The sequence below is a fragment of the Cavia porcellus genome, unplaced genomic scaffold (assembly GCF_034190915.1).
Source record: "Cavia porcellus strain 051 isolate PalLab524CR breed Dunkin Hartley unplaced genomic scaffold, mCavPor4.1 scaffold_6, whole genome shotgun sequence".
NCBI lineage: Eukaryota > Metazoa > Chordata > Mammalia > Rodentia > Caviidae > Cavia > Cavia porcellus.
Window position 1 is genome coordinate 95,967,353 of NW_026947489.1, and position 17,901 is coordinate 95,985,253.

The 17,901-nt window shown below is 50.0% G+C and overlaps 1 protein-coding gene across 5 annotated transcripts in view; it reads right to left on the bottom strand.

Annotated features, from left to right (window-relative positions):
• Positions 1-17,901, bottom strand: part of Map3k14 (mitogen-activated protein kinase kinase kinase 14) — a 38,963-nt gene that overhangs the window by 10,134 nt on the left and 10,928 nt on the right. For 4 of the 5 annotated variants that reach the window (XM_063251735.1, XM_063251734.1, XM_003465731.4 and 1 more), the window contains exons 2-6: positions 6,380-6,651; positions 5,501-5,570; positions 3,818-4,028; positions 3,133-3,747; positions 1,809-1,946 (exon numbers count right to left, since the gene is read on the bottom strand). In XM_063251735.1, the coding sequence (XP_063107805.1) occupies positions 1,809-1,946; positions 3,133-3,747; positions 3,818-4,028; positions 5,501-5,570; positions 6,380-6,632 (1,287 nt within the window). In that variant the 5' untranslated portion in view covers positions 6,633-6,651. Of the gene's footprint in view, positions 1-1,808; positions 1,947-3,132; positions 3,748-3,817; positions 4,029-5,500; positions 5,571-6,379; positions 6,652-11,563; positions 11,735-17,901 lie in introns of all 5 variants that reach the window. The other variant, XM_063251733.1, reaches the window with a different exon arrangement.

Consider the following 17,901-nt stretch of genomic DNA (forward strand, 5'->3'; position numbering starts at 1 on the left):
TTGCAATTTTGAGTTAAGATCAGAGAAAGCCTTAAAAAAACCCAAAAGACCCATCTGCCTTCAACTCTGGTCCTGCTGGCAGTCAGCAAGTGACCCAGGCCAAGGGTTGTCTGGAATGAAGACTGAGGAGTGTGGGCATCAGCACCCAGTGTCATCTGACCTCTGTGGCTCCATACTGGAGGGGCTCATGCCTGCTCTGGCACAGGGGGAGCCTGGCTGCTGCTTCTAGGTCTCACAGGAGCTTGGCAAGTGCTCCACCACGGAAGTCTTTCTCTTGGGGTCTTCCAGCTGAAAAGCTGATAGAATTCTCTGTTCTGCCGATGCTCCTAGAGGAATGACGTGGAGCTGTGTGCATGGACAGCTGGTGCTGGGAAGTCCGTACCTGTGCGGACCTTCCGGCTAGGCATGGGGATGGGAATGGAGTGTGTCCTGCCCATTGCATTGGGGTTGTTTACCTCACTGCCTAAGACAGCAGAGGCATAGCTGAGAGCCAATGACTAAGCTCTGGCATTGGAACCCGACGCCAGGTCCCTGCACATTCACACCCCTTCCAGGAGGGACAGATGAGCCTTTGCCTATGGTTGGGAGGGGAACCACAGCTGACGGGGCCAGGCTTGGGGAAGAGGATGATCCACACTGGCAAGAACTTGATGGGTCTTTGACCACTGAGAAGGTGACACTGTCGTTTGATGCAGTCTGTGTGAAGTCTGGGTAACACACAGGCCACCCCGTCATCCTACCACCCTGAGGGTCAACCTTGAGAAGCCCAAGAGTGCGGCCATACACAGGCTTCTTCACCCTGAGCCGGCATGCTGGGCCTGCACAAACTGGCAAGTTGATCTCTGATTCCTTTTGAGGATCGGTGTCTTTGACATGAGGCATCTGAAACAAGGTCTCTGAGCTTACTCACTATGTCTGTGGGCCAAGACTACCACGCATGAAAATGCTCCTGGAGTGCCAAGCATGCTGGGGACAAGGTGGCTTCTAACCATGGAGCTGGGTTGGGGGAGGAGGTGCTGCAGCAGCAGGGCTGACACTCGCATTTTCAGACCTGCAGCAACTGTGGACCCCTGGCTCTGGGCAAATCATCAAGGAGAGGAAGGAGAGGGGAGGCTCTGCCACTGCCACGACCCAGGACCAGGTGTCCTTCCTTCTTCCTCCTCTGCCACAAGAGTGGCACAAGGCCATACATAGGTTGGACAGATGAGCCTGGGTCTGAAGCCTTAGCTGCTTTTCTTTGTATCACCTGGAGGCAGAGTTTGAACTCAGCATTTCTCAGCTCCTGGCATCCGTCCTCTAACTAATGTGGGTCCAGGTGCAGGGTGCCACACTGAGTAGCCTGAGGGTGACGGCAGAGTGGGTTTTGCAGGGCAGACCCGGAAGCTGGGTGCATACATACACACACTTAGGGGAACGCTAGCATGGGACTACACACTCCCCTGCACTCCAGCCAACTCAGAGTCACCGCCACTCCAGGGCCATTCATTTTTCATTTTTCTTCTTCTTCTTCTTCTTTTTTTTTTTTTTTGAGACTGGATCTTGTTACCCAGTTTAGGCTGGCCTTGACCTCAATTTGTAGCCCAGGCTGGTCTCAAACTTGCAACAATCCTCTTGCCTCTGCCTCTTGATTGCTGGGATTACAGGCATGCACCACCATGCTGGCAGGGCTATTTTGTTTTTAACCGGGAATCGAACTCAGGACCTTGTGCTTGCCAAGCAGGCTTATGCCACTTAGTTATATCCCCAACACCCCAGGACTATTCCTCAAAGAAAGCCACCACCTCCCAGTCCGGTGCCTCCCAGCCCACCTTTTTGACGGCACACTGGAAACCTGTCTGCTTGTCCCTCATCCTGTGGACCTCTCCAAAGGAGCCTCTGCCCAGGCGGGGCTGGTGTGTGGCCCAGTGCACCTCTTCCAGGTACTCGTAATCCACTGGCTTGAGTTTCTGGGTGGCAGAGAGAGGCAGTGTCAGTGGCCAGGCAAGCCTGGGTCTGGGGGCCACAGTGAGGAAGGCCAGGTCAGCAGCTGGTGGCCCTTTCAGGACCGCCAGGCTGAGGCAGGGCTCTGTGTGGTGTGCTGGAGAGTGCACAGGGCCTGCAGGCTGCACTTGGTGACAAAAAAGCCCCTTGGGTTTTTGATTGGGATGGAAATGGAATTGCCAACTTTCATGATGGATAAAGACCTTAGGAGCTACCAGAAGTCAGAATACAGGAATGATAAAGAGGACAGTGTTACAGGAAAGCAATTAGAAGGGAATGGACAACAGCACAGGCTGCACACCTGTAATCCCAGCACTCAGGAGGCTGAGGCAGGAGGGTTATTGTGAGGGAGGCTAGCCTGGGCCACACAGTGAGTTTAAGGCCAGTCTGAACCACATACAAGTAAAGCTGAATAAAACCTTATCTAGGGCAAGAACTGGAGGGAAAATGTAGCAAGATGGCAAAATTGTCATCTTCCCTCAGCCCAAGAAGCTTCCTGTTTCCCAGAATGGATGTTATTCCTGCAGCACACATAACTCAGCTACAGTGGGTCGACTAACTGGTGGAGGAAGTAAGGATGGGGGCAGCTAGGAAGGTTGTGGTGAGGCTGCAGGAAGGGACACAATGGTACCATCCCCTTGGTGGCTGCGTCTTGGATGTCCCCAGGGCCTGTATGCTGAGGGGTCTGGCTGAAGCTTGTGGAGCTGCTGGGGGTGGTGGACCTTTCTGAGGTGCACTGAGTGGGAGGAAGGTGGGTCCCAGGGCTGTGGTATGGAGGAGAAAGGGCATGGGACAGCCTTTTCCTGTTTCTTTCCCACTGGGAGGTGTCGGTCTCCTCCACCAGGAACTCCCACCATAATTGTGTGGTGCCACCACAGGCCCCAGGCATCAGGGCCAAGGACCAGGGGCTGGGACTGATGACTATTTGAGCTAGGGAAACCTTCCCTCCTTACATGTTCAGGTATCTTGCCACAGTGATGGAAGCTGACTAACAGTCCTGATGGACCCTTGGTGGATTGTTGTCAGAGGCATGGCTGACAGGGAGAGAGCCATCCCAAGGCCTGTTGGCTTGGAGGGACACATTTTTTGCCCCACTGTGGCTCCTGGCCTAGATGTTAGTGCTGAAGGGTGGGAGCCTAAGAGATTTCTTACCTCAGTAAGCAGCACCCCCTCATTGTCTTCGGTTTTGGGGCTGGGCCTCTGGGGCCTGAAGCGCTCTGCTGACCAGGTCTTGGCCAGGGTGGCCAGGCTGTGGGCCTGGCCTGAGCTCACACTGCCACACAGGGCGTGCACCAGGTACTCCTCTACAGAACACTTCTCCTGGGCAGGGGCTGGGCAGCTGGGTTCGCCGGGTGGGCCGGGCAGTGGTTTCTGACTGTCCACACATACTGGTCTGCAGAGGGCTGGGCTGGGCAGGGGCTGCTGGCCATCTCTACAGGCCAGTTTGCTCAGGACAAAAGAGTCCAAGGGATGTGGTTTCCAGGGCTGGAGTGGGTGGAAGGGGAAGGGATGTGGCAGTTTGCTGTAGGGGAAGGGGTGGGTGAGACGAGGTAGGGGACCCACGTCCCAGGGATGATGCTGCTTCCACACGTGGTTTAGACATTGCAAGGGGCTGATCAGTTTGTGGAGTTCTGGTCGTGGCAGCACTGGCTGCAGGCCTTCATCGAGTTTCCTAAGGCAGAGGTGGCCGAGGCTTGGTTCCTTCAGAGGCTTGGTGAACTGGGGAACGTTTCTGATATACAGGGTGCCTAGTGGGCACTCATCCTCCTGTGGGGAAACATGGTGTTAGGACACACCGGTCCACAAGCAGTAGCCTGGCCAGGGCTGTGGGTCTCACCTGCACTGGGACTGTGCAGCTCTCCTGTTCGGGGGTTCTGGGCAGGGGCTTGGTCAAGGCCACTCCAGCCTGCACCAGGGACTTCACGCTCTTCTTCCTCCGTTTCTTTCGGGCTTTGCTGTGATGTTTTCCCTTCCGACAGACAGGGGCCATCTTGCCTTCGGTTGCATGGGCCACATTGTTGGGGATTTGATCAAGACTCTCTGAATGGCTGTCAAAAGGGGGACAGGTCCACCTCATGAGCCCAGCAGGCAGGAAGACAGAGGCTTAGATCACTATGTCTGAGGGGAAGCAGACGGGATACCAACCCAGCTTTGTTACTACAGGTGTGCATCACTGAACAGCAGTTGTTCATCCCGAGGAAGCCAATGCTAGGTGTCCTGTTGTGTGACTGGCAGAGCACTCATACTTGAGCAGGAACAGTGCAGTGTCACTAGGGAATATGTCTCATGGGACCACTGTTGTATACACGGCATACTGCTGACCAAGATGTTACTATGTGGCACATGAGTATACTCATGTGGGCCTGCACAGTTTGTACATCCCAAGGGCACCAGCTTTTTCATTTACAAAATGAGTGCAGTATTTCTCCCAGGCAGAGGAGAGCCCCTGGCTCAGTGCCTGTCCCTGTGGGTAGGGGCTGGGGCTCAGTGTTCCTGGGGCAGCTGTTCCCCAGGGGCTGCCCTGGACGGCGGCTGTCCTTGGCTCTCATGGACAAGAATGAGTCTATTTCTGCATTTTCTTCCCCGTGGGGTCCTGGAGCTCTCGACTGTTGCAGGAATGCAGAGCTATCGTGGACAGTCTGCCCATGCCAGGGTATCTGCCTCTCTCTGGCCAGAGACTGAGGAACTGGCCACAGGAGAACCCTGGAAGGGCTGCAGCAAAGCAGCTAAGGAGACCATAGCTCAGTCCCCAGCCTTGCCCTTTTGCTCCACAAAGGAGGCACCCCTCCCCTAACCTGGGGCCACTGAGGCCTGCAGGCTTCTTAGCAGCTCAGCTCAGAATGGGCTCATCGAAAAACCCCTTCTTTGGCTGCAGAGGCAATGTTAAGAATTTGACCAAGTACTAAGCCTTTCCTCTTTCCATGGCAAAGCCTCCCCAGATCCCTTTCTCCCCTTTTATTGTGGTACCAGGAATTGAACCATGGCCTTTGCACTGAGCTGCACTTCTGTCCTTTTTTAGTTTTATTTTGAGACAAGGTCTCGCTAAGTCACTAAGTTGCCCAAGCTGGGCTCAACCTTTTGACCCTCCTGCCTCAGCCTGTCAGAGTGTCAGTATCAGGACTACAGGTCTGAGCCACGGTGTCCAGCTTGCATTTCTAAGAATCTGCCTAGAAGGTAGAGAGAAGACTGTTTCTGGGTTGAGTTCTTTGTTGACAGAAGTCATCTCTGGGGTAGGAGACGCACAGGCTGGTTGGCTGCCCTCTGCCCACTTGTGTGCCTCTTGCAGAGAACACCAGAGTTTGCCCTCTGTGCCTATACTAGTGGCTGCACATCAGCAAGAGGCACTGCCAATCCTGGTGCTCTCCATTTGGATGGAAACTAGGTTGCATCAACAACTTTGGAGGAATGACAGTAACTTGGTATGCAGCTCCTTGAGCTATGAGCTTCAAAAAAGTTTCCCTGCCTGGGAAAGCTGGCAGCCATCAGGAGTGGAATCCTCCTCCCACCCTGACTTGCTTACCTGTACTGCTTGGAGCCTGCGATGAAGATTCGTCCTGAAAAGGTGGGGCTGAACTCCTGGCTGTTCTCACCTTGAAGGCAAAGGAGATGGATCAACAGAAAGGCGTGAAAGTCTTGGCCCTCTCTGCTAGGAGCGTGCTTCCTCTAGCTTACTGTGTGCAGAGAGGGCATCCACAAGCTGGGGTGCCCTCTTCACTTCCTGTGATGTCTCAGGGGCCAGGCTGCCCCGAAGCCGTTTCTCAGTGTCGGCTTGGGCGACAGCGGCCCAAGCATGGAAACTCAGGTACCTGCTGAGGGTACCAACCCTCAGCTCTCTGCAGAAGCCACCAGAGGCGGCGTGGACGGTGGGTGCATCTCCACCAGTCATGTATGCTGGAGAGAGGATCTGGCCCTCTCCGTCTCCTGGGAACTCTGTTACCCCCACTAGTCCTGCAGTTTGGACACAGGGTGCTGCTGCTCTGGGGTGGCCCACTGGTTGGCTGGTGAAGGGCCTGCCTGGTGACTTTTGGAGCCCCTGCCCTGCTGCCTCACAGTGTCTCCCCTTCTCAGGTCACCATGGACAGAAGCCTGCCTGCCACACCTCCCATGGTCCATCCTGGTACTTTTACAGCACCCATTGCACACTGGTCCTGAGCTTAGACCCTCAATTCTCAATTTTTGTTTGGTGGTTCTGGAGATTAAACTCAGGGGCTCTCTACTATTGTTACATCCTCAGCCCTTTTAATTTTTATTCTGAAACAAGGTCTCGCTAGGGTGCAGTCTGTGCTCAAAATTGTGATCCTCCTGCCTCAGCTTTCTATGTCTTATGAGACTCTCATAGAGTTGTCCTGACCTCTGTGCTAAGAGACTGAAGGCTGACCCACAGCGCCCCAGTGCTTACACTCGGCCTGGGCGATAATGGAAATGGCAGCTGGCCCGCTGTCAGAGCCTTCCTTGGCTGTGCCTTTGGTGATCACGTCGTTCAGGATGCCCCATTTGCCACAGAACACAGGGCTCTTGCCCACGGCCTCCAGCTGCATACAACTCTGCTTCTTCCCCAGCACCTGGGGCTTCTCCTTGGTCTTGGTGAGCTCTTTCTGTTGCTCGACCGGTGAGGCAGGGCCGCCCGGACAGGCCACTTCCATCACTGCCATCTCCTAGGCTCACGCTTCCCTGGGAACAGACATAGAGCAGGTCACTCCTGTGCCTAGCAGTGACAGGCCCACAGGCCAGGCTCAGGTTGGAAGGGGATATGGGGGCCGAGGGTCTTGGCTTCTCTGTCACATGTATAGAGAGTATACAGGAACAGCCTCTCACCATGGACACACACGTCTTGTGTAGAGTCCTGGGCCAACCACACTGCACACACAGACTCCGCATAGGCATGGGCCAAACGGGGACGTGAACACTGGGCTGGCTGTTTCTTGCCTTGACAATGGCTGAAGCTTTTGCTGTTGCCTGGCAGACCAGGACAGGTGGTGAATCCCATCTTCCAGAAGTCTCACCTCATCAACCACACATGAGCTCTGTCTTCACAGGGGATATATCTATACTGTTCACAAAGGTCTTTTGCCAAGGCACAGGCTCAGGTTTAGTTTGTCTCCAGCAGGAGGCAGGTCCCCCCCACATCACACATCACTTCACAAGAAACACACTATCGGGCAAGTTCAACATTGTGTGAATACTACAGAAAGTGCTTACATTAACCAAGAGGGCAACATGCCCTTACGGGCTCACTTGCATGTAAGTAAATATATAAGACCTGTCACTGATCATAACACTGTACCAATTGTGCGACTGTGTGTGTGTCTAATGCAGTCTAACGCTCAGCCTGCAAATGGCACTCCCTCCTTGGGTCCTTCCTAAAGATGCTTCCGCTTGTAATACTCCAGAAACAACCAACACGCTTCTTCCTTTAATGTCTAAACTCATTTGCTAAAAACAGATGTTTTTCTCTTTTCTTTTCCTTTTCTTTCCATCCTTTTGTGGCACTGGGAACTGAAGTTAAGAGTCTTCATATGGCGCTAACACTGCCCCCATCCCTTTTTTTTTTTTTTTTTTGGCTTTTTTGTTTTTATCGGTACCAGGGATCGAACTCACGACTGCCTGCTTTCAAGGCAGGTGCTTATGCTGCTGAGCTAAATCCCCAGCCCCTCCCCCATCCCTTTTTAATAAATATTTCTGAGACAGGATCTTGCTAAGTTATAAAATTGCCCAGGTTGGGCTCAAACTTTTGATTCTCCAGTCTTAGCTTATATTGTGCACCATCATATGCCTAGCTGGTAATAGTTTTTATTTCAGGCAGTGTTATAGTGGCACCTACACTGAAAGGCTTAATACCAACAGTACCTCTAGACACCTGAGAACAAAAGACAAAAGTGTCTCTGAGTTGTCTCTAGACCAGCCCTGGGCCTTCTCAGACTGACAGACAGTGACCCTGAGTGGCCAACAATCTGTCCCCACATGTAGATGGGAACTGTCATGAAAAACAGCAGCAGATGAAAGTGTTAACACATGAAAGTTAACAAATAAAGGGCAGGATCCCTGGGGCTGGGGATTTAGCTCAGCAGCATAAGCGCCTGCCTTGCAAGCAGGCAGTCGTGAGTTCGATCCCCAGTACCGATAAAAATGAAAAAGACAAAAAAAAAAAAAAAAAAAAAAAAAAAGGCAGGATCCCTCTGGAGTATAAAACATTTAGGTGGAAAAAACAAAACAAACAAACAAAAATCCTTTTAGGTGGCACCAAACACAGGCAAGTTTTTAACAACTGCTTCTGATGGCAGGTTGGTTTTAAAGGTGTTACTAACACATGCCTTCTTTCCTGATGCAATGCCACGAACCCAGGAGGAGGCTTCTGTTCTCAGGATGGAAGGATCTGAAGCCAGGTCTCTGCAGCCACTGCCCCCCCCCCCCCCCCCGCCTGTCGGGTAAGTGAGACTGGGAATTTGGGGAATATCCAGCCCAAGCCTTTTCCTGCAGAATCTGCTTCATTCAGATTTCTGTCCAAGTTGACTAGAAAGATGATCAGCAGAGGAGTGGGATCTGCTGAGGTGTCAACTGGTCTACTCTCTGCCTTCAAGGCCTCCCAGCTCAACCCAGAGTAGCCTGGCTTCTAGTAGGGATGCACACAGTGATCCTCCTGCTTCAGCCTCTCAAATGCTGGGATTATAGGAATGTGCCACCATGCCTGGTGGACTGTTTTTCTTGTGATAGGTTTTCCCCATCCTGTACTCCTAGCCCTTTCCCCAGAGAACCTACCAAGGCGGACAGCAGACCCTCCCTTTCTCAGCTTCTTTACCAGGGGCAATGTGTCTTAGGAACCAACCTGGCCCTCCTGAGCAAATTTCAAATCCATTCATTTTCATGGGAAGAACTGGGGCCTCATTAAGCACAGACTCTCCAAAGGTCACAAGGGACAAAATGGGGCCAGGCTCGAAGCATTATGTGCCCACTCCCCAGGCCTCCTGGGAAGCTCACAATCCTCAGTCAGAGGCTCCTGAGGGCAGAGAAGCCCTACCCACTGTGGCACCCTAGGACACGTGCACAAACAGGGCAGTCAACGCTGGTTGCAGGAGGGAAGCAAATGATTAAGAGTGCCTTTCTATGACCTTCAGAGATCAAGGATGAAAAGGGAGCGGAGGTGACAGCAAGGCCAGGCTCCTGGGGCACCTGGATGTGCAGGCTTGGTGTATTTGCTTCCAGCAGCCTGTGCCCTGGAAGCTCGTACTGAGCTGAGCTCCTCCAGGAGCTGCTCTGTTGTCTCAGTGGCTGGTTGGCAGCAGGCTGTTCTCAGTGGAACAGCTGAGGCCATGGCCATGGCTATCTCTCATGACTCAGCCAGAGCCTGTCACAGGGACACAGGAGGCTATGGAGAAGCTGACCCAGCAGATGCCAGCTAGATCTCTGAAGGGCACAGGGAACAGGCTAACCCTCACCTCCCAGGGCACCGAGTCACTGGCTGGGAGCAGCAGAGCTGTGGCTGCTTTCCTGTGCCACATGATCATGACTCAGCCCTGCACAACAGCCTCCAAGTTCAGGCGTCTGTTCCTGGACGCCTGGCCCAGTGTTAGCTCTCCATGAACACACACAGGCCTGGTTCCTACCATCCCCTACTCCTTGTGGCCCATATTAACCCCAGGTGGCCCTCACAGCCCTGGCTTTATCAGAAGGCTGTGCCCTTACTTTCTCCTACAGCATGTGAGAAGTGGGGCCTATGTGGGAGCCAGTTCTGGCAAGCAGACTCCACCCCGTAACACAGCCTAGACATTCTCCCCATCCCACTGTGACCTCCAGCACCCTCACACCCTGCTCTCTGTACCACACTGGAGATGAGGGTGTGAGTAATCACAACAGCCACATCACATGTTGCAAAAGCAGGGAAGGGAAAAAGAGTGGAGTTCATTCACCATTCTTTATAGCCTGATCTCCCATGGTGCCTTGATGATCCTGGCAGGAGCCTGGGGCATGGTGACTGGGGCAGTACCAGATCAGCTCTGGGCCATATGTGCAAGAGGAGCTCTTCATCTGGCTTTGAGGGAGGTCTAGAGCCCCAAAAGGACCTGTGATCTGTGCTTTCCCAGGGAAGAGCATACAGGATTGCTTGGGCTCTCGAGGGGCTGCTGCCCTCCAGGAGGCTGCTCTAGATGCCCTAGAAGGTCAATGCCAGGCAAGCACCTCTGTTGCATTGGAAGAGTGAGCTCTCTAATGTTATAGCTGCCAACTAGAGTAGTTAGATGACCATGAGTTCTCAAAATATGCTCTTCCTCAACCTGCTGAATCAGTGTCAGTAGGACTAGAGTCTGGTGGCTAATAGTGCTGGTGGCTGAATCAAGGGCCTTGCATGTGTCAGGCAAGGGTTCTTTCTAGGAGCTAGCCCCTAGCCCCTATTTTTGAGCTAGCCTTTGAGTTCACTAAGTTGCCCACTAAGTTTCACTAAATTGTGATCCTCCTGTTTTAGCCTCTCAAGTAGCTGGGATTATAGGCATGTACCACTGTGCCCTGGCACCAGACTGTGCTATTGACAAGTTCTCTGGACAAGTCTGATGCCAAGCAGCCAGGGACTGCCAGTTAATCTCTGTTCTACTCTCAAAGGCTCCACTGTCCAAAATGGTAGCTGCCAGCAACACATGGCTTTTCACATTTAAATTTAAATAAAATTTGAAATAAACAGTTCTCCTATTATCCTACTGGACAGTGTAGATGGAGAGCATGAAAGGCTGACCAGACAGTGCTAAGGCTTCATAGCAACATCTTGGATAGTGAAATTTCTGCTTTCAGGGGTCTGGGACAGTAATGAGGCATAAACTAAATGAATTTTTCTTTCAATAGAAGGTACAAAATTAATTTTTCTTTTTTTTAAAATTTTTTTTTGTCTTTTTCTTTTTTTATTGGTACCGGGGATCGAACTCACAACCACACACTTGGAAGGCAGGGCGCTTATGTCACTGAGCTAAATCCCCAGCCCGATTTTTCTTTTTTTATGACAGGTTTTGCTACGCAGTTCAGGCTAGCCTTAAACTCACTTTGTAGCCCAAACTGGCCTTGAAGTCATGGAAATCCTCCTGCCTCAGCCTCCTGAGTGCTGGGATTACAGGGGTGCACCACCACACTTGGCCCAAAATTAATGTTTGAAATACAGATCTTTCTAGAATGTATCATATTTCAGTTTCCTCTTTTAGTAAGTACAGTGTAATGAAAATATCAGACTGAAAACCAGAAGTTATGGGTACTAATCTTGGCCATTTAAAAAATACTTTTGTCAAGTGAAATCATAACGCATCCTTCAACATACAAAAGCTAGAGCAACTGCCAGTATACAACTCAATGACAAACAGCTGCCCTAGTTCCACCTGCCCAGTGTCCCTCCCCCAACCAAGGACTCTGCACAATCCTCAGTGTCCAAGGAGATTGTGGAAACCAGTGGACTTATAAATCTTCTGAGGCTCCTTATAGATAAAGGAATGCAACTGATTTGCTCAGATCATTTGAGGACCAATGACTCCAACCCAGAATATCAGATGTGAAGGTATCATGACAGAATGGGCAGAGAGCCTCCCCTGGGAGGCTCTGGGGCTTGTGCACTGACCTCCCAAGGCTACACAGCTCCTCTAAGCTTCTCCAGTGCTGTGCCAAGGGTGGTGGAGGAATAGCACAATATTCGAAATGCTTGTCAGGTGGCTTGGCCAACAAAGGACACTAAATGAATATTCATTCTTCTGCAGTCTCATTTAGTGTTTACTCCTGGATCCTTGGGTCTCTGCACAAAGGGAAATGAAGATCTCTGTCTTACAGGGCCATCTTGAAAATGCCCAGATGGCTTGGAGCCAACCTTCTTCATCTGGAAGTAAAAACTTATCCTTCTTTGAATATCCAGAAGGGATAAATAGCAGAAGCAGAATGACTCAACTTCCTTTTTCAAATACTGGTTGAAAACCAGTGTCATGCTGCTGCTTCCTCTTTCAGCCTTTAGCTTGCCTGGCCATTAGACCACACCAGGCAAGCTTCTGCCCATCAAAAATGAAGGGCTGTACAGCAAGGGGAACTGAGGGCACAGACCAGGCAGAGCAAGGCATGTGCCGGGCAGCCAGGAGCCCCATCAATGCTCAGCCCTGGCTGACCCCTCTTTGAACCCTGCCCAGCCTCTCCAGCCAGCTGTGGGCAAGTCTCCCACCTTTCCCTGACTCACTTGTTCCATCTGCCCAGATCTTCCTGTGCTCTCCTCATTCACTGCGTCTTTTCAGTGTCAGGCACATGGTGACCATGGTCACGACCAACGTCTATGCATGGGGCTCTCTGGTGCAGCTCTGCAAGGGTAGTGTTTTCTGTGCTACAGAGGTTAGTCAGGACAAACGAGGCTGCTTTACTCAACAAAGGCATAGAACATGGGGGAGGGTCCAGATCAGGATGCTCTTGGTTCCCTCTCAGAACAAAGCAACATTACAAGCAGTGTGACTACCACTGTACCCCTTCCACACTCTGGGTCGCTCATCCACTGCTGACAGTCCTAGTTCAGCCTTGTCTGCAGAAAGCACAAGAACTGAGAACGAAGGGCCTTGCCAGTAAGGGCTGCGCCAGCTTCAACACCGCAGGCTGAGTTAGCCAGCACCTGCTTCTGTGGTGCCATCTTTAACCCGACTAGTTTTTACAGATCATTACACTTCCTTTGAACAAAACAAAACTCTACCATAAGATACACACACAAAACAAGAATTGTAGATAATGTAAGCCTTTACCAAAGGATGTGCTTTGGAAAGAAGGTGCCTCTAATCCCAGAACTTGGATCTATGTGAGGTCAAGGCCAGCTTGAACCACATAATGGGTTCAAGGCCACCCCGAACTATACAGTGAGACATTGTCCAGAAACAAAAAAAGAAAAGAAACAGTGATAGGCATGGGAACTAATGTGATATCTTCATCAACTTAATCAATGGTCATGTATAAAAATTAATTTATTTGAATACATTTAAATCTAGACAACAATAATAAGGAAGGGTGGAATGGCACAGTGGTACATACCTGCAATGCCAGCACTCAGGAGGCTGAGGCATAAGGATTACCATGAGTTTAAGGCCAGTCTGGGTTACAAAGTTAGTTCAATACCAGCCTAAATGACACAGCAAAACCTTGTCTCAAACAAAAAATTTACAGTTAGGTATTACGTATGTTAAGAGTATATAAGCAGGGCCAGGGATTTAGCTCAGCAACACAGTGCCTGCCTGGCAGGCACAATGTCCTGAGTTCAACTCCTGGTACCAAAAAGTACTTAAGAACAGAAATATGATTCAGTGCTTCTTAACCCAAAAGGCAAAGAAGAAAAATAAAAACATTGTCCTTCTAACTGAAGACCAGAAAGGGGAATAGAACAATAAATATGAAATGAAAGCATAAGTCTAAGTAGCAGAAATAAGTCAAAATACTAATGCATTAGTAATCAGAATATATATGACTAAGTTAAACAGATAATCAAATAATTTAAAACTATACAGCAAGACGCTGCCTACGATAAAATGAAATTATGCAGAGTAACTGATAATAAAAAGGTGGAAAAAGACATGCTAGGCCAACACCAAACAAAACATGGAGAGTCCCATCAGCGTGTTCCTGCCACAGGCTCAGCACCCACGCACAGGTTCCAAGGAAGGCTCTGAGCAGGCAGGAGCTGGTGACTGAGTTCCAGAGCACTGAGGCCCTAGGCTCAGGGTCTGCGGGGCCTAGCGAGAGCTCAGGAAGACGACTCAGCCCTAGGGGAACTTCTAGTCCATCTGGGAAAAAATAAGCAGTCAGAAAAGTACACACAATACGGGAGTGCAGGGACAGAGACAGACACATAGCAGACATTGTGGGGATGCTTAAAAAGAGGAGGAGGTGTCCTGGATGAGAGAACAGTAAAAGGCGAGGCCCAGAACATGTCTATGTGGAAATAAAGGCTTGCAGCTGTTTGAAGGTAAACCTAAGTCACATCCCTGCCAAGGCAAAGGTGAAGTTCAGGCACCACAGAAATGCAAATGCACTTGGTCCTCACACACCCTGGCTAAGTTCTCAGAAGAGCAAGGGGTCAAATTCTGCATTCCTGCTGGGTTGTGGCTCATGTCTGTAATCCCAGCACTCTCGAAGCTGAGGCAAGAGGATGACTATGAATTCAATGCCAGCCTGAACTGCATACTGAAACCCTGTTGAAAGAGAGGGAGGGGGAGAGGAGGAAGGAAGGAAAGGGAGCGAGGGAGGGAGGGGGGAGAGAGAGAGAGAGAGAGAGAGAGAGAGAGAGAGAGAGAGAGAGAGAGAGAGAGAGAGAAATTGTGTGCTCCTACACGCTCTTGAGGGAAGTTGCTAGTTAGGGGCAGGTGGTGCACGCAAACTGTCACTGGGACAGAACCCCTGGCTAGCCTAGCACCATGACATCACATTATAGGGCTCTGGGAGCCTTCATTCTTTTGCTGGCACAGGGAGACAGAGCAGGCAGTGAGCACAGAGAAGAAAAGAAGGGGCATCTCTGGCTCTCCACTCAGGCACTGTGGTGCAATCCAGTTGGAGGCATCTTGCAACTGGCCTCCCTGCCAGTTTGACTCCTGCTTCCCAGGAGAGCCATTTCTGCACAGGTACTTCCCATCGAGGAGGATATGAAATGTGAACGTTCATGAATCATTAAAATCTCACTGATCAATTATTTTAAAAAGATGGACATGCCCACAGAAAGTCTTGCTGCTAATTCCACAGGTTCAACTGCAGGGCAAATAAAATGGTGTAATTAAACTCATGACCGCCTCCTGATTCCCTCTGTGTGCCTGGTGATGCTGGGCAGCCCCAGTGGGGCAGAAACACTGTGAGACAAGAGCCATCAACCTGTCCTATTAGTGCAGATCTCACCCACTTCCAGCTCTGCCCTGACTGCCCCCACCCAGCCTGTGCCGAGCTCATCCCAAAGCCCTTGCCCTTTAGACAACCTTGGGCACAAAGACGTCTGCTGGCTCACACTCCACATGGGCCTGGTCCCAACTCTGTGGTCTGTAATTCATCTGACATTGCTTGTTGAACCCAGAATTTGGCCCAGGTCCATGTTCTTTTAGTGACTTGACTTGGTAGGCTCCTGGTGGGGCATATTCGTTGTGTGGACCTCTCAACACTTGTTTGTCTTTCATAGACCAAGTCAAGCCAATAGTTTAGCCTCCTTTTCTGAGTACCACCAGCACCGGGCCTCCTTGCTGCTACCCCATCCCGGCCCCTAATCATCTCCTCCCTTTTACTCATCATTGAAACAGTACAGCATGGACTACGAGACCATGGCCACGTCTGTGCACACAACTCTCAGGACTACAACCTCGTATGGAGCAAGGGAAATAGAATCCAAGAGGCTTAGAGTATTCCCATAATAGAAAGAAACTGGAACAAAAATGTCTAACTGCAGGGGAAAGATAATAAATAGACCACAGCACATCCACTAAAATGTTCATCAATAAACTTTAACAACATGAAGACATGCCTGTGGGACACAGTTGTGTCTAAAGTGTGACCCCCGCAGAGCACCACAGACACGCTGCACTGACAAGTGGCAATGTTTTTCTTTTGGTCTTGGGCTTATGGATGTTTCAATATTTGTATTTTCCTAATTCTTTCCACAATTTCTTTTTCAGGGAGCATGTGAGATTTTGTGGGGTGGAAAACAGCTTATCCCAAATTTGTCAACCTCCACTCACAAGCATGACCACAGGCTCCTGCGTTCTCATCCTGAACCAAGAGGGCTTTTTCTAGTTACAGCTTGTTTTCATTACAAGAGTGTACAGTAATACCCTGCAGAGAAATCTGTGGAGGGATCTGTGAGAAGCTGGCACGGGAATCTCCTGAGAGGGATGCAGAATGGATGGGAGGGACTTTGCTGCTTGTGGTGTATCTTTTCTATGTTTTTTCTTAATCACTTGAAAATGCTGTCACTGAGCTCTGGCAGCTGGCCCACAAAAACAGGAAGTTGAAGACAGCAAGTTGGCTCCTCCTGGTTTTGGTTTTCATTTCACTCCTTTTCTTGTTCTCTCTAGGGACTGAGTTGTAATTGCTATGACTCAAGAAGATAGATAGTGTGTGGGGACAGTTCTGCTACCCCTTCAGCCCCGGTGGCCCAGCTTCCTGTGCATGTCTATAGTCACCCCAAACTTGTCCTGGAGGCAAGAGACATTTGTGGGTGCTGGCCCCATATAGAGTGGCAAATGTGGCAGAACTGAGTCTGGCAGGACCATAGTCCCTCCTTGGTGGCTGCATGAAAGGCAGGGCTGGAATGCAGACCCCAGGTCAGCACCCATAGGGGTAAGTTTTTCTAGCTGGTGTTCCCTGCCTTTTTTACATATAATCCTGACTCTACTTGCTTGCTTTCTTTCCTTGGTTTTTGTTTTTTGTCTTTTTGAGACAGGGTCTCACTACGCAGGTCAGACTGGGTTTGAGCTCACTTTGTAGCACATGTTGGTCTTGAACTCACAATGATCTTGCCTCAGCCTCCTGAGGGCTGGGATTATAGGTGTGTGTCACCAAGCCCAACTTTCTGCTTTCTTTAAAAATAAAATCTTTAATTTTTTTCAAATGCAATAGTGTCATAAACCAAAAACAACTCCTCCAGTATTCCCTTTCCCTCCAACATAAGAATCATCTGCATGTGGTGCAAATCCCTCTAGCCCCATCAAACATACTTAGCATAGTGTTTAGATAAATATGGGGCCATACACACATAACACATTATGCCATCTTTCACTTAATAGACTTCACTTTTGATTTCAGCTTACAAAGATCTACTTTATGCTTTTTAAGGGTTTCAGAAGATTCCTTGTACAGATGTACCAACATTCCTCTATGGATGGACTTTGTTTTCAATTTTTCTTTTTTTGTGGTGCTAGGAATTCAACCCAGGGCACTGAATATTCAGGCAAGCACTCTATACTGAGTTACATGCCCAGCCCCTACATGTTTCACTTGTAAGTAATACTACAAAAAAGGCTCATCTTTATCTGCATTTCTGCATACTTGTGCATTAATACTGGCTGGCTACTTGCTGAGATCAGAATTTCTAGGAGACCCTTTTGTTACAGCTCCAAGCTAGTTGCACAATCCCAGCTGCTTGGGAGCGTGAGGCAAAAGGACTACAAGTCAAAGCCAGCCTGAGTGGCTTAGATCCTGCCTCAAATAAAATTTTAAAGGGGCTGCAGGTATAGCTTAGCAATAGAGCACTTGCCCAGATGCCTTGAGGCCTTGAGATCCATGCCTGGTAACCAACACACACACACACACACACACGAACATACACAAGCATGACAGAAAAAGAGGACAACCTCAGAGGATGTCTTTGAAGTACATTCTGCATACCCCATCTGACTTCTGTCTGCCACAGCAGCTCAGCAATGGATGGGCTAAGGGATGGCCCACTGGTGTACAATGAACTTGGACTCGCAGTTCCTTGGTAACAGTGCTGAGCTTAGTTGAACTGTGGTCATCTCTGTGTTTCCAACACCTGTGCTGTTCGCACACACAACTGCACGTGATTGTCAGTGATAACAGACCACTCCTGCAGCTATTATATTTGTTGCTCACTGGATAATCCATGTATTACTCTCAAGTCCTCACAATACTGAGCACTAATACAATGGCCCTTATATGAAGGGAGAAGCTGGGGCTCAAGGGCCAAGTAATTTGTCCAAGGCCACACTGCAGGAAGCACCAGGGGCAAGATATGCACAGGGGCTTTTATGCTAAAGTTCATACTCTCAGCCCCACACTGAATCCCTTTTCAAATGATCTAAGGCCTAAAAATTGGGACTCAAATGTAGATGCTGTCACAAGCCAAAGATTTGTTAGTAAGAAACCCAGGGACTGACCTAAGAGGAAGCATCTTAATTAGGAAGCAGGCACACAGCTGCCTATGTTCTGGAAAAAGTAGAGGCAGAGGCTCCA